The sequence below is a fragment of the Erythranthe guttata genome, chromosome 2 (assembly GCF_056151865.1).
Source record: "Erythranthe guttata isolate IM_541 chromosome 2, IM_541, whole genome shotgun sequence".
NCBI classification, from domain to species: Eukaryota; Viridiplantae; Streptophyta; class Magnoliopsida; order Lamiales; family Phrymaceae; genus Erythranthe; species Erythranthe guttata.
This window is the reverse complement of record NC_142534.1, coordinates 9,470,606-9,486,396: the sequence shown is the minus strand read 5'-3', so window position 1 is coordinate 9,486,396 and position 15,791 is coordinate 9,470,606. Positions and strand designations below refer to the sequence as shown.

The 15,791-nt window shown below is 34.8% G+C and overlaps 1 protein-coding gene, 1 long non-coding RNA gene and 1 other non-coding gene across 6 annotated transcripts; all 3 read left to right on the top strand.

Moving 5' to 3' along the window:
- The first annotated feature begins 950 nt into the window (after window positions 1-950).
- LOC105976377 (sister chromatid cohesion protein PDS5 homolog D) lies at window positions 951-11,482 on the top strand. 4 transcript variants are annotated; one of them, XM_088826965.1, is made up of 16 exons: window positions 951-1,331; window positions 1,678-1,766; window positions 3,506-3,672; window positions 3,893-4,096; window positions 5,204-5,385; window positions 6,058-6,193; window positions 6,296-6,466; window positions 7,360-7,617; window positions 7,724-7,828; window positions 8,898-8,983; window positions 9,056-9,107; window positions 9,322-9,408; window positions 9,504-9,538; window positions 10,420-10,471; window positions 11,069-11,150; window positions 11,217-11,482. In XM_088826965.1, exons 3-15 carry the CDS (start codon window positions 3,520-3,522, stop codon window positions 11,081-11,083), a joined length of 1,536 nt encoding a protein of 511 aa, XP_088683091.1. In that variant the 5' UTR covers window positions 951-1,331; window positions 1,678-1,766; window positions 3,506-3,519; the 3' UTR covers window positions 11,084-11,150; window positions 11,217-11,482. The 4 variants fall into 4 exon arrangements, with proteins under 4 accessions (XP_088683091.1, XP_088683083.1, XP_088683087.1 ...); XM_088826957.1 differs by having other exon boundaries at window positions 9,498-9,538; XM_088826961.1 differs by having other exon boundaries at window positions 962-1,588; window positions 9,498-9,538.
- On the top strand, window positions 2,775-2,846 carry TRNAH-GUG (transfer RNA histidin (anticodon GUG)). Its single transcript has one exon. It is a non-coding gene; the product is annotated as a tRNA-His (tRNA).
- Window positions 11,483-14,118: 2,636 nt separating the features above from the next.
- LOC148772280 (uncharacterized) lies at window positions 14,119-15,273 on the top strand. Its single transcript, XR_016034963.1, has 3 exons — window positions 14,119-14,223; window positions 14,322-14,695; window positions 14,806-15,273. It is a non-coding gene; the product is annotated as an uncharacterized LOC148772280 (long non-coding RNA).
- The last annotated feature ends 518 nt before the right edge of the window (window positions 15,274-15,791 follow it).

The following is a 15,791-nucleotide window of genomic DNA, read 5'->3' as shown; positions in this document are numbered from 1 at the left end:
GAAATGAGATTGGACATTGCTACCAAATACAGTGCATTAGTGGTAATTTTGACCCAAGTAGGGAGTATGACTTACGTTCCTATGTTTAGCAGTGGTCACTTATCATGTATGATTGTTGTGACATTGCACAACAATCATTTCATGTTTGTTAATTTGGTCGTGAATAGTCCTCTACCACCCATCCATCCGACATGGGTACATCATAGAGCTAAAAACCTGAGGCACTTACTCAAAATGTTCAAACCCTGACTACTCTTGTACGAACAATTAAAGTCTGGGCGGTAGTTCAATTTGTAGTTGTATTTGAATTTTAGTTCAATTTGTATTTGTATTTGAATTTTAGACCAATTTGTAGTTGCATTTGAATTTTAGATCAATTTGTAGTTATATTTGAATTTTAGTTCAATTTGTATTTGTATTTGAATTTTTAGGTCAATTTGTTTTTTTTACTTGAGTTTAAGAATATTTATGTTAATGTATTTTATTTATTTGAGTGTCTGAAATAAATTGGTTAAATTAAAAAACAAATCAATTAGTGATTTCGTACTAACTTTTACGAAACATTACATTATATTTCGTGGAAAAATCCACGAATTATAAGCTGTAATTTCGTGGAAAACTTCACGAAATATAATGTGTAATTTCGTGTTTTATGTCACGAAAGAGTAGAATGTCTTCAATCCAGCAGTTTCGTTCTTCATGTTCTATAGTAATAAATACGTACATTTTGTGTAAAAATACACGAAATTCCTGAGTGAATTTCGTAATATAACACACGAAATAGCGGGTGAATTTGAGTTTTTTTTAAGAAAAATTACAAATGAAATAAATCACACAGTCCCATCCAAACTAACAGCAGAAACTACCGGTGGGACGAAAATTATGGAAAAATGGCATCATTGAGATGACTATTGTAACTCAAAAATGTTTAGGGACAATATGGAAAAAATAGTTAAAGTTTGAGGACAAAAATTGTAATTTTCCCACTCAGTTGCAACATATAGCGTCGCTAATCCACGATCACCAGTCACCAACCACCACCGCCACCGCCACCGCCACAGCCACAGCCACAGCCACAGCCACAACCACCTGCTTTTCCCAATTCCCTGCCGATGACGACCCAAAAAAGCCCATCCTCTCTATCTCCCTGTAGCCGCCGCTTCCACCGCCGCCTATTTTGGCTATCAGAACTGGGAAACGGTACCCTATTTATCGCTGAGATTATTGCGTTCTCCTTAGCCGAATAAATGGGTAGTTTTGAACAATATTCTCAAAATGCTGTCTCCGGCCGGTCAATACTCAACGTGAAACACACTCTCTTCATGTGTAAGGTAGAAAAAGATGGTACCTTTTGGTTTAAAAAACAAAGTTGTAATGCCCTAGGAGTAGCAGATGTTTTTTTATTTATGATATTGCTATTTTAAGCGCCTGTTAATTGATGGTGTCACGGTGTGAGTGAATTCACTTGAAAATTACTGAACATAATTCTGCAAAGAGAACTTAGCTAATCCAGCCATCTAGACAAATATTAGCTATGTGTAGAAATCATTGATGGCTTTAATTTCGTATTTGCAGCCTTGCACTTCAGGTAATTTATACTTATCAATTTGTTGGATATACTGTTGGAACTTGGCTTGTTTAACTTTGCTGAGTTTTTCCTTATTTTCTTTCCCGTAGATGAATTGACAAATCAATCACCAGGAACTCATGGCATTCACTTGAGAGATACTTTTCGATCAACGCGGGATCCTCTTGCAGCTACAATGGTAATACTTCTAAATTATATTTTATTATTCGATGATAGCGTCTTAATAATTATATGGAATTTGAGTCATTCTCAAATATTCTGGTGTTGATTTTCTTTCTTTTATTCCTTGGAAAACTGGATATATAATTTTCTAACTGATAAGAACGATTTTTTCTCCTGGACATATTGAAATGTTCATGATTCCCCGGATATTGGCTTTTGTATAAACTTTATCAGGAGTTTCTTCAGTACTTCTATACGATTTTTTGCAGTTTGCAGTATTGTCGGCTTCCATGAGAATTTTCACCAAGCCTCATAGAATTCATTAGTAAAAGTACACGTGGCAGATTGCATTTTCCATTTTTTACCTTCTCGACTTTCTTCTTGATCTTTTTTTTTTTGCTCGAATTTATTCTTAAAGGAGTATGTGGAATCTTCAATTTGTTTGTCAATTTCTGAAGATTTACCTTAAAGAGAGGAGAAATTAACAGATACTTCGGACTAGACAATATTCCTTCCCCTTGTCGTGTCGTTTTTCACTTATATCAAATGATGTTAGGGAAGATGCCAGTTGGATAAGTTTAATTGCGATATGACGACTTCAAGTTAGGAGTTCGAATTTGGAGGGGGGAATTAGAAAAATAGTACAAAGATAGATTGCTAAAGAGGATCGAAAGACCTAATGTTATGTGTTACATAGAACGTAATTTCTAGGCTTAGAATATCGATGAGAAGCACAACATATTTAGAACCTTTACTTGACATGAAGGATGTTGTAATCGCAGGGGTACAAAACATAAATTTTTCCGTTGTGGTTGTAAGATTTGAATACGTTTCACACTTGTTGGTAGCAGTGCCCTATATTTGAAATTAATTTATAGGTAATATGTTATAACAGTTTAACCATATGGACTATTTTGGAAAGAAATCCGAAGGCCATTATGACATAGAGTGTCATTCTTACAAAGAAGGAAAAAATAAAATGGGAGCAAATAAAAGCATTAAATATTGACAAACTGTCAACAAAGTGGCTGTAGTTTAGTGGTAAGAATTCCACGTTGTGGCCGTGGAGACCTGGGCTCGAATCCCAGCAGCCACAAATTATATATTTTTGTGAATTCTCAGTTAAAGTTCTTTTGGCCCAAAATATTTTTTTTTTTATTGGAATCCAACACTCGATTATGCACTGTGTAATACCTTCACATTAATTATATATGTATGATCCCCGAAGGCAAAATCGCACCCCTGGATTTCACTTACCATAGTGACAGGTTTGAATTGTCACTAATGGTATATGACTCTCTCTCTCTCTCTCTCTCTCTCTCTCTCTCTCTCTCTCTCTCTCTCTCTCTCTCTCTCTCTCTCTCTCTCTCTCTCTCTCTCTCTCTCTCTCTCTCTCTCTCTCTCTCTCTCTCTCTCTCTCCTCCCTCCCTCCCTCCCTCCCTCCCTCCCTCCCTCCCTCTCTCTCTCTCTCTCTCGCTCTCTCTCTCTCTCTCTCTCTCATTAAATAGCATTCTTCCAAATATTGCAACAACTTTTGTTTGACAGATAGGCGTTTCACCAAACAAGCCTACTCACCGGATAAACTTTATTTTTAAAAATTTGCAAGTATACAAAGTCTCGGTTTTTAGGGCCTGCTGCATGCCTCCCATCTTGCACAAAAAGTACAAGTCTTGATTTGTGTGTCCCGCATAAAGCAAGGACGCTTTACTTTTTATTCATTTTCATTTTGCAAAGATCCGTTTTCTTGAATTTTAGGCTTCTAGAAGAGAATGGCTGCCGCAAACTCACAAGAGAGAAACACGAGCAATGCTGATTCGCCAGGTTCAAATATGGTGGGGACGTTGAAACAATTACTTGTTAGGTACGGAACTCAGCTTCTTAAACCGTGTGATTCTACAGAAGAGCTTCTGGAATTACTTCATGTAAGCTTCACCCTCGATTTTCAAATCAAAAAGTCAATTTTCCTCACACATGCTTTTATGTTGTCGCAGAATAATTTTCTCTGCATGCTTGATTCTGCCTGTAAATCTGGCTGTTGATTTGTGTTGTCGTAACTTAAAAGAATTTTTTTCGTTTATAGGACTACGATGTTTTCTTTAATCGACCAAGTTTTGATCTTTGAATTTTTTTTTGGGCTCTCAGAACTTACATCGTGTTTTAACACACACACTTCACGATCACAAGGACCGGGTACAATTGACACTTCAATCATCAAAAGAAGCGCTAATTGCCAATGAACTTTTAAGACATGCTGAAAGGGATGTAAGAATATCAGTGGCCTCATGTATATCTGAGATCGTAAGAATAACTGCACCTGATGAACCATACGAGGAAGACCAGATGAAGGTAACTCTAAATATGTTTAGATGGCAATCTTTTTTTTTTTTTTTAAATTATTTTATTTAGGGTAAATTACAACCAAGGTAGTCAAAATCGAGATTTTAAGTGAAATCGGAAACGTAAAATATATTTAGTACTTACTACTTAGAAAACACCCGTAACACAAATAAGTCATAATATACATAAAATGTCCTAAAAATATAAAACATTCCAACATTAATTAAACATAGTCTAACATAAGATAACGGAAACTGACACTCACAACCGCTGGATGTTTTTTTAGCAGAAGAGAAGTATTTTCTTCTCGTCGTGATAGATTGTTATTTTAGGGCAGGGCTGAGCTTTATATATTCTGGATTATTTGGTAATTGGCTAAAAATTTTAGTTAAAAAACTGAATTTATGAGGCCAAAATCCAAAATTTCAGCCCAATAGTTGACAAAAACCAAAATCGCACTAAAATTGCGTTTTTAACGATTTTAACGATTTTGAACGCGATTTCACACGATTTTAAGGCACCTGCGATTTTAGTGCGATCTTACTCCTTGTTCAGTGTCTAAAATCTTAAAGTCTTACGATTTTACGATTTAGATCTCGATTTTAACTACATTGATTACAACCACCCCTGAGGTATGGTCAAATTACGAAAACCCCCCTCCTGTTTGGGTAATTACAACCACTCCCATCAACTATAAATCCTCTTACACGTCCACCCTTGCGGTTTCAAATTTAGTAGAACCTTGTAAATTATATGGAATAATCTCAATTTTGTACTCGTTTTATCCCATTCGAGCTCCACATTTTGAAGCTAGATGATCATAAGATACGTTTTTTGGCTTGTAAATATTAGATTGTGGTGCATCAGAAACCGTATTTTTGCACAAAACGAGTACAAACTAGAGAACATTCCATGGAATCTAGATGATTGTGTTGCATTTGATACCTACCATAAGGGTGGAGATGTAAGAAGATTCATAGTTGAGGGTAGATGTAATTATCCAAAGATGAGGTTTTTTTTTTTTTTGTAATTTGACCATACTTCAGGGGAGTGGTTGTAATTTACCATTTTATTTAAATAATGATGCATAAAGTTTTGTCATTTTATTGTGTGCAGGAGTATTTTGGGCTTCTTAATACTGCCCTTGAGAACTTGTCTTTCATGTCTGGCGGAGCCTATTTAAAAGCTGTGTCGATCGTCAGGTCTATTTCATTATGTCAGGCATGCGTGCTGATGTTGGATCATCAGTTGTACGACAGTATCCGTCAAATGTTTCACCTGTTCTTCAATGTCATAAGGTTAGAGATCCATCAATTTTGCATTCCGTTTTCCTCTACTTTACATGATTTTACACAATATATATATAATATATATATATATATATATATACATATATATATATATATATATATACATATATATATATATATATATATATATATATATATATATATATATATATATATATATATATATATATATATATATATATATATATATATATATACATACATATATATATATATATATATATATATATTCTGATTATAGTTGATTTTTAACCTAATCGTTGTGATCTTCGCATTTTCTCTAACACGTGAGTAAATTTGTTCTCGATATGAAGGTTTTCTGACGTGCGCTATGCTCTTATAATTTATGCTTACCATGAAAATTGTTGTTGGCTGGCAAATTATAGGTTAGTCATAGTACAATATGATAGGATGCACATACTTTCAGACATCATACATACTTTGTCAAAACTGCCAGTGCCAGTGTTTCGTTTATGCACTCCATATGCCACAGACAATCTTTGTAATAAGGTCTCCCGTATCAACGTTTATCAGAAATAGTTTATTCCTCACTCGGATCTTATAGAAAACTACTTTATGTAAATGGTAAGGTGAAATCGTGTTATGTTGATTGCTTCTATGGTTATTTAACTACATATATTTTATTCTTGCCAACTTTAGAGCCAGCCACCATCCGGCTATATTCTCAAACATGGTGAATATCATGGCGGGGATCGTTCGTGCCAATGATGACAATGATGAATTTTCCGTGAAACTTGCAAAAATCCTTCTTGCTAGGTTAAAGAAGGAAAATCAAGTAACTTCTCCTATTTTTTTCAGTTCTTTTTTTCTATAACGTTCGTGCCACATCACACTGATTTTTTGTCTTACTAAAGCATTATTTTTTTTTCTACTTCAGAACGTTACACCAGCTTCATTCCAGCTGGCGGAGGGCACATTTAAGAATTGCTCCAATGCACTCAAGGAGCATCTTCCTAAAGCTGCAAAAAGTTTGGGAATTCCCGTCGAGGATTATGCTGAAGTTGTTGCATCGTTATTACAGGGTGCAACTCAAGGGGAAAAAACCATGGTGTGTTTTTCTACAAAAGAAAAAAAATAAAGCTAGAATAAAAAGATGCATTACGTGTTTTGGTTAGGTTGGAGATAATGTATTTGTTGCTACGGTTGTGTTTGGTATAACTTTAAAGTTGCATTTGGATGGAAGGGTTTGAGCAAACGAGTTTTAAAAATTTAAAATAACAAATTCATGCGTTTGTTTGGATAGATTTATTTGACAATGGATTTTAAAACCCTTAGTTCTCATTTTAAGTTATTTTTTGAGTCGTTACGTCGAATTTCAAATCCTTCTGTTTGAGTCATTTTAAATCCATTCCTCTCGAATCAATTTAATCCATATGTTCAATTACTTTATATATCTTTCTACCTTGGCTTGAACCACGTAACATTAAAACCTTTGGTGTTTTTTTCATGCATATTTGATATTAGATTCGATCACCAGAATTAAGATTATATACGACACATTAAATGCTAATGTTTAAGGGAGAGGAAATAACTAAAGTACATCTAATGCGCATATCAGTTTTATGTCTAAGATATTTATTTTTTCATACTAAGCCTTTCGTTGAGTTGCTTTAATTGAACCTGTCAGAAATTTAGTGCACGTTTTGCATGAGCTTCTAGGATAAAAGTCCATTTTTCAATTCTATTTCTTATTAAGTTTTCTTTATTAAGTTCGGTGATTATATTACGAGATGTTTGGTGAAATATACTTTAAAGGAACTATAAATCCATTAAGTTTTGGAAATGGATTTCAGAAGTAACAATGTCTTACGTATCGAGAGTGAACTTTCCGGAAGTGATTTATCCCGAATGACTTAATTTGTTTCGAGACAGCCAATGTGATGAGTTAATATTGTTGCTTCCAATTATATTGACTTCAGTTTTTTTTTGTTTATTTTCCAGGACGTTGAACATATAGGAGTAAATGCCACGTGTCAGGTGAAAGGTGGTTTAGCAGTAACCCCACCTGGCTTAACGGTAAGCGATGATGTTCTTATTCGGAAAAAAAGGAGTCGGAAACCGAACTCCTTACTTAAACCAGAGGAGGGCTACGATCCTTTGTGGACGTTGCAAGGGTCTCGGACGAGGGAAGCTCCCGCAAAGAAAGGCAAGAGAAAGACTATTCTTTCCGAAGACCCAATCGGTGCCATCCTTAACAAGGTAATAAGTGAATTGTGTAGATCTTTTGCAATTAATTGAACGCCAGATGGCGACTTCTCTCGACTTTTAGTCGTTAACTGTTAGATAACTCTCTTGCATAATGCAGAGATTGCCTTCTCAATCCACATCTACATCATCGAAAGGGGAAGCCTTATCTGGGGAAGTCTCTAACTTCCTAAATACGAAGAAGAGTACCGCGCCTGACGACAAGGTCTGGCCTTGTTATCCGTCTTACCTTTGTAATTGTGAATGTTACACTATTATTCTTGTGGTGCCGTCTTTTGAAAGAGTTTTAATTTCTCTGTTCATTTTCTTTTCGATTTCCTTTTCAGTTGGACTTAGTTTTACCTTGGTTAATCTTTTTACTGCGTTAAATTGCCAAATATAACCAGTGCCGATTCCAGGAACTGACTCCAGGGTGGGCTTAAATTTTCGGGGGTTCGGGGGAAGAGCCCTCAAAAAAAAAAATTGGACCTTTTTTTTTGATAAATTAGGAAGAGAAAAAAATTAGGTTTTATTTTTATTTATATTTTTTTTTTTAATTTTTTTTTTTTGCGTAATTTGAGTTTTGGATGAGCTAAATAATAAAAATTGAGTTGGCTAAATAATAATATATATGTATAATATGCTAGAATAATTTTTAATTGAGGCGGGGCTTGAGTCCACCCTAGCTGGACTCGCCCCTGAAAATAACTAAGATGTTGCAAATTATTTTGGCATTCCCATAAAATTCACACCCAATCTTTTAGTATTGGCAACCTTTTGTATTGAATTGACTTGTATATAATCACACCTCCGGAAATAAAGTGCGCAAACAGGTTTACGCATATCTATTCTATGCTATGTGCAAGCATACATTGCTAACCTTCTACAATGTCGTGGTAAGTTTAAACTGTTCTCGGTACAAATTTAGGGAAAGAAGTAGTTTCGAAAATGCCAAAAGAGAATACGCAGTCCCACTATAAAGGGAATTATGTTCTTAGTTCTTTGATTACGTTTTTCTTTTCAAATATGGGGTATATTTCGATATTTACACGTGTCAAAAGGAATTATGCTTATGGCATCTATTAAGGGAAGTTCAAATAAATGAAATCCGCCATGCAGAATAATTCTCCGGGGCTGTGATTCTCTTGTTTGTTTTAAGGCGACATTTTAATGTGTCACATTTTGGATAATTCCCACGCACTAATAATGCATGTTTGTGTATATATTTTATGTGTATTCCATATTTCATTTGCGTATCTATTAAATCATATTAAGCTTTAACTCGTATTATTTAGGGTTCCGAGGTAAAGGATGCAAGCAATTGTGTTGGTGAAGAGGTGGTTGGCCGCAGGATAAAGGTTTTGTGGCCACTGGATCAGATGTAAGTATTCCTGATTATAACCATCTGATGCAAGGAACTAACTGATACCACACTGACATCACTCTTTTGTAGATTTTACGAAGGGAAAATTACATCTTTCGACAATTCGAATAAAACACACCAGGTAAAATTTCAAACTTCTATATATATGAAGTTTGTTAGCTATAACAACTTTGTTTGATGGATCATTCTTCGTATTCACAAATGCAGTTGCCCTTTATTAATAGCAATAACTGGATCTTTAATTTGAATATGTATATTTTACATTTTCGGATTGCACGTGCGTTGTGAATCAGTTCTTCAAATTCTTATTGTTACTGTACCATTACATCATTTAGGTTGACTACGATGACCCTGACCATGAAAAATTAGACCTTAGTAAGGAATGCTGGCTACTGATAGGTGACAACGGTTTGTCCACTCAGGTCGGAGTTGCATTATTATCAATATTTTTATAATTTTTAGGATTGGTTGAAATATTTAACGGGTCTATTTGTGTTTCCGTATTTAATAGGATCAGAAGATTGATGCAACTCCAGGTTCCTCAGCAGAGATGTAAGCTTCTCTTTGGGCTTTATTATTTCGTGTACACAATCTTCTTCTGTTTATTATCGTAACGGTCGTAATCACATGTTTAGTTCTTCAGTTTAAACTTGTAATCCAGCTACGATATGCTTTGTTCATTATTTAATTTATATCGAAACGATTTTGGGATGATAGAAAAAAATAATTTTTTATTCTGAGATACGGTCATTGTAACCACATCATTTCTTTAATGTTCTAGTTTTTGTTGTACTTGTTAATCTAATATCCCTAGGGTAAATTACGGTTACCCCCGGGGGTATGTTAAAATTACGAAAAAACTCTTTCTGTTTGAGTAATTACAACCGCCCCTCAACTATGAATCTTCTTACACGTCCACCCTTATGGTGTCGAATTCGACATAATATTCTAGATTCCGCAAAATATTCTCTAGTTTGTACTCGTTTTGTGCAAAAATGCAGTTTCTGATGCACCACTATCCGATATTTACAAGCCAAGAGGCACATCGTATGGCCATCTTGTTTCAAACCGTGGAGCTCAAATGGGATAAAACGGTTACAAACTGGACAATATTCCATATAATTTAGAAGATTCCACTAAATTTGACAATCTAAGGGTGGACGTGTAAGAAGATTCATACTTGAGGGGTAATTGTAATTAGCCAAACATGAGGTTTTTTTTTGTAAATTAACCATACCTCAGGGAGGTGGTCGTAATTTATCCAATATCCCTATGGTAGTATTAAGTTGCCACTTCGGTTGTGCTTTTTGTATCTTAATCCTGCTTTATTCTGACTTGTTGTGTTATTACGTTGCCCCAAAAGTATGTATGTTGCAATCGTGTTTAATTTAGTGATGCTAAAGCTTAAATTATACTATATTATGCACATGCAGATTGACTGATCATGGAACAAAGTCTTCTCGTATATCGAAAGGGAAAGAGAAGGTGAGTTCCTATTGTAAATAGTTTGATTGTAAATTCGATAATTCAAATTGTTTGCTTGGCTTTTTTATATGGAACAAGAACAACTGCGATGATATGGAGTTTTCTTGAAAGACCATATCGTCCTTTTGATTTGTAGCCATGTGGCAGAAGTTTTGTTCCTTTGAGTAGAAAAATCATGAACTTGAAAACGAAAAGATAGATATAAGTATGGGGAAATTACAGTTTTCATCCTTCAAGTTTGTACCGATTTCACATTTAGTCCCTCGTGTTCACAAAAAACACATCTGGTCCCTTATGTTCCAATGATTTAACACTTTTGATCATTTCCGATAATTTACTGTTAGTCCGCTAGTTAAGGCAGTGATGGACATACGCTTGATTCCGTTAGTTTTAATGGAAATGACTAAAAGTGTTGAATTTTTGAAACATAAGGGACCAAATGTGTTTTTTGTGAACATGGGGACCAAATGTGAAATCGGTGCAAACTTGAGGGATGAAATCGGTGCAAGTCTTTGATGAGACAAAGTATTTATAATTCACAATGGGAAACTAAATTGTGCTTACTGCTATTCGAATAATGTTGTACCATTGTATCAGGAAATTTGGATCTGAGATTCTGGACGGATTCTTTGGCTTTCATGCTAACCTAAAGAAGCAACTCTACACGTTTCGAGTAAAGGTGATTTTAACATATTCTTTGGGTTTCATTCTGGTATTCTTCTTAATTGGTATGTTTTTATTGCAGGTTTCTGGTGGACGAAAGAGATAATATTTGATGCTGCTATGTTAAGAGCTTAATCGATTTCTTCGTTTGCTAATCACAATTAAGGACTTGTCCGGATTTTCTTAAATAGGGGTGGAAACGAATCGGGTCGAACCGAACATATGTTTGAATGTTTATCAAGCTTTCACAGTTGTGTTTACGCTTGGCTCCATAGAGAAATTCAGCCGAGCTCGAACGAGCTTTAATCTTACAATAAATTAATCTTTTAATTATTCGTGATACCAAAACCATCCGACTCGATTATATTACCAAATTCATGAGATTTGAGATGGAATAGAAAGTTTTCGTATTCAAAATGAGATAATTTCGTATCAAAAAATAAATTCAATCAATGAATGCCACTCGTAGACTCGTGATTCGTTCATTTCGCATCATCGATATGCCAGCAAGATGCCTAGTCATGAGATAAACTCGTTTTCGAAATGATCCAATCACATCGTGCCACGTATTTAGAGGGATGCCACTTGTCGTCCACCTAGTGCAATCTTTCATTCCTCTATAAAAAAACTCTTCATTTCCCCATTGTAGTATCCATTGTTTTCCTTCAACTTCTTTATTTTACAAAGAAATGTTTGTTTCCAGTTCTTAAGAGAGAAATTCTGAGGGTACATGAGGTAATTAGCCCCTCTTCGGCCTTTCAGTTTGAGTGCTGTATATTTGTAAATTCTTGTTTTAGAGTTCGTGATATAAATATTTACGGGATCATTTAGATTGATTCTCGTGATTTTCGAGACATTTGTGATTATTTTTTACTGTTTAGAGTCTATGCCCAAAATGTAATACACGATACGATGAATGCTATATTAGATAAACTATTGGTTACTGTTAAACCATACGCTGGTTTATCAGTAACTCCGCCTGGTTTAACAGTAACTATTGATTTATCTAATTTAAAAGAAGGAAACAAGTCCGAGAATCTCAAAACTGATGGCAAGTCAAATGAAAATCAAACGACAACATCACAATGTGGCGATGAACGTGCAAAATTTAGGCAGCGCAAGATTTTGCAGGACGTTGAACGTATTGGAGTAGATGCCACGTGTCAGGTGGAAGGTGGTTTAGCAGTAACTCCACCTGACTTAACAGTATTATCTAATGAAAATCAAACGACAACATCGGATGATTTTCCTATTCGGAAAAAAAAGGAGTCGGAAACCGAACTCCTTACTGAAACCAGAGGAGGGCTAGGATCCTTTGTGGATATTGTTGGCTGAATCGCGAAACAATATCTGAAAAAGCAACGATCCTCGATCGGGATATCTCTTGAAGATAAAAGTAGAGACAAGACTCTTGTTTCTGAGAAACTTAGAGAAGATTAATTTAGGGAATCATGACCGTTTAAATTGTTGTTATATGTTGAAATTCTGTAAAAATGGTTCTTTCCTTTAGCTTTTTCTTTTTCTTTTCTTTGGTTTTTTTTTCTTTTTTTTTTTTAATTTTTAATTGTATATTTTATTATATCTCAGATGCTTCTCATAGTCTCATAACTTGAAAAAATAAAGTAAAATAATCTTTTGGTTAGCTAAATTTTTAAATTTTAATGACTGCATAAAAAAATCCTACTCGAAGCAATCAATTTAGAAAAATAAATATATTAATATTCTAGATTATAGAGGAACAAATACAAATTAAGGCTATATAACGAGTGTTTGATAACATCCTAGGTCATTTTCGTTTCGTCATTTGGCTTATGTTCTTCATGTAGCATTCAAACCAAGTGACTTTATGAAATTACATCGATACTTTCACATATTATGTGTAACCTAGGAGACAACTCTATTTTTCCCCAGGGGAATCTTTAGAATATTCGATGTCTTGGAAGATATGATTTATCTTCAAAGACAAGTTCTCGTGATTGCTTTGACCATAAAAGTATATTTTCCATCTGCCCGGAAAATAGACAAACAAAGATGAAAAGATTAACCATTATTAGCCGTTTTCCAATTCAATCTACAAAAACTATGAACAAGAGTTAAATCAGTGTTTAAATTAACAATTACTTCTAGTTGATTCAAGTCGAGTCGAGCCGACCACGTATTTGTACAAGTTTGTTTGAACGTTTTATCAAGCTTTGACAGTTGTGTTTAACAAACCGGGCTCTTAGGTTTCTAGTCAATTCTCTTGAACTCCTTGGTCTATAATGATGCTATAATTTGATCACCTTAAATAAATGAGGTAAGATGAGCTAGGAGAGCAAAGTGGATCACTGGCTCACGAGTTAGATGGTCCTGAGATACCTGCGAACAGAGAACACGTGAACTAGGCCGGGGTTGATCCGGCGGAAACCCCTCCGACGTTCAAGTCAGACGTGCGGATATTGAAGTAGTTGAGAGAATACGAATTGTAGTATTACTCAGATAATAGGGCGTACCTTTATTGAATGAATTAAATCGTTATTTATACCTTGTCGATTGAGCTGAGATTATTTTGTTGGGCCCAAACCTTATTTGAAGGTAATTGGGCTTTCACATTAGTGTTCTTCTAAATCGCGATCGTGGCCCAGGGAGATTGTAAGCTGGCCCGATTAGACATATCAGTCTACATTATTTATTCGAAATATGCGACATGAGAAAAAAAGGCCGAGTTATCTTTTAATTATCCCTGATACCAAAATCATCCAACTCGATTGTGTTACCATATTCATGAGATTCGTGTTAAAAAAAATCATTCAATGATTGCCACGCGTAGACTTGTGATTCGTTCACTTCGCGTCATCCATATGCCAGCAAGACGCCTAGTCATGAGATAAACTCGTTTTCAAAACGATCCAATCACATCGTGCCACGTATTAAGTGGCGGGCACTTGTCGTCCACCTAGCGCAAATCTACGTCACAACTATCTTTCATTCCTCTATAAAAAACTCTTCATTTCTCTATTGTAGTATGCATTGTTTTCCTTCAACTTCTTTCTTTTACAAGGAAATGTTTATTTCAAGTTCTTAAGAGAGAACTTCTAAGGGCAAATGAGGTAATTAGGACCTCTTATACTTTGTATATTACAATCTTCAAATTTCATTACAAGGGTTGTTTTTTATTTAAAATGTTTGAACTCTTCTCTTTGAGCAGGGAAAATAAGCAATCAAGGACTCTTCAGAAGATCGATTCCAAAAATATGTTTGTCCAATCATTACCTTGATCGTTGATATCTTTCATAAGATCCTCGAGAAATAATAGTCTTGCTTCAACATTTTTCATCAAGAAGTCTCTTGACTGAGGATTCTTGTCTTTTAACATACCGTTTCTTGATCCTATTCGCTTTTCCATAAACGGGGGCGACCGATGGTCCCCCTGCATGCCTGGACGACACACGTGAATCCTTCGGGATCTCAGTTTTTAACCAATAACCATTTCTCTTCCTCTAATTTATTTTTTCCTAAATTAGATTATTTCATTGATTCTCAATTAAATTACCCAACATAAATCCATAATTAAAGAAAAAAGTAAGTCTTTCCTTTTTACCCTTTATACTACTAGTACATATTCTGTCTTGAATTAAGAAAGGTTTCTTCTAATGTTTTTGTAATTAACATAGTTTTTTTGTGGCTTTCAGGAAAAGAGAAGCTTTTTACATCTTTGTTGAGGCGGTAAATCTGAAAAATTGATTGAAATTTTAATCGTAACCAATCGAAGACATTAAATTTCCCCGAAACAATGGTGGACAGCTGGAAATCAACGAATTAATCCGAATACGGAAAAGTTAAGAAGAAGAAAAATGGTTGTTTGATTAAAAAAAATGGTCTTGAAGGAATCACGTGTGTCGTGCAGGGTTGCAGGGGGAATCATCCGGCGCCCCCGTTTATGAAGAAGCTATATAGGAACAAGAAAGAGTATGTAAAAAGACAAGGATTCTCAATCAAGACACTTCTTGAAGTAAAATGTAGAGGCAACACATTTTTTTTAGAGAGATCATATCAATGTCGATTTAATAATGCAAAAAACTTTATGTAATAATACTAAGTCAAAATCTTTTTCTATAATGAGAAAAAAAAAAGTAGAGGGTCTTTGAGAGTTATTTGAATTACAATTGGCATTAGAAATCAAATTCTAGTGTTAACTTTGGACTCCAAAAAGCCGATGATTTGAAATTAAGTGGATTAATACTTCACCTTATACGTCTTTTTTCTCTTTTGGCGGGGGCGAACGTAAGCAAAGATCAAGCCAATTGTCACTAATTGAATAGTTAAATCGTAAGATTTGTACATATTTGAACCGATGATCGTATAAATGGAACAGTAAATCATACAATGGGAATGTACATGAGTGTATAATTCGAATCATACGTCTAAATGCCTATCTCTATACCAAATCCAAAAAACAGTTATATATTTATAAACGATGTTAAGTTCTTGAAAATATTTTACATAAGAGATTGGTCGAAATTTCTCACCGATAAATCGAGCTAATAATTAAATAAATCATCCAAATCGAAACTTGAGCAAGAAGTCATCGCTCCTAACAACGCCTCAAGATCATCAGTAGCAAATTGACTTATGGTTTTAATTTGGATGTTTTAAATTGAATTAGGGTAATAAAACA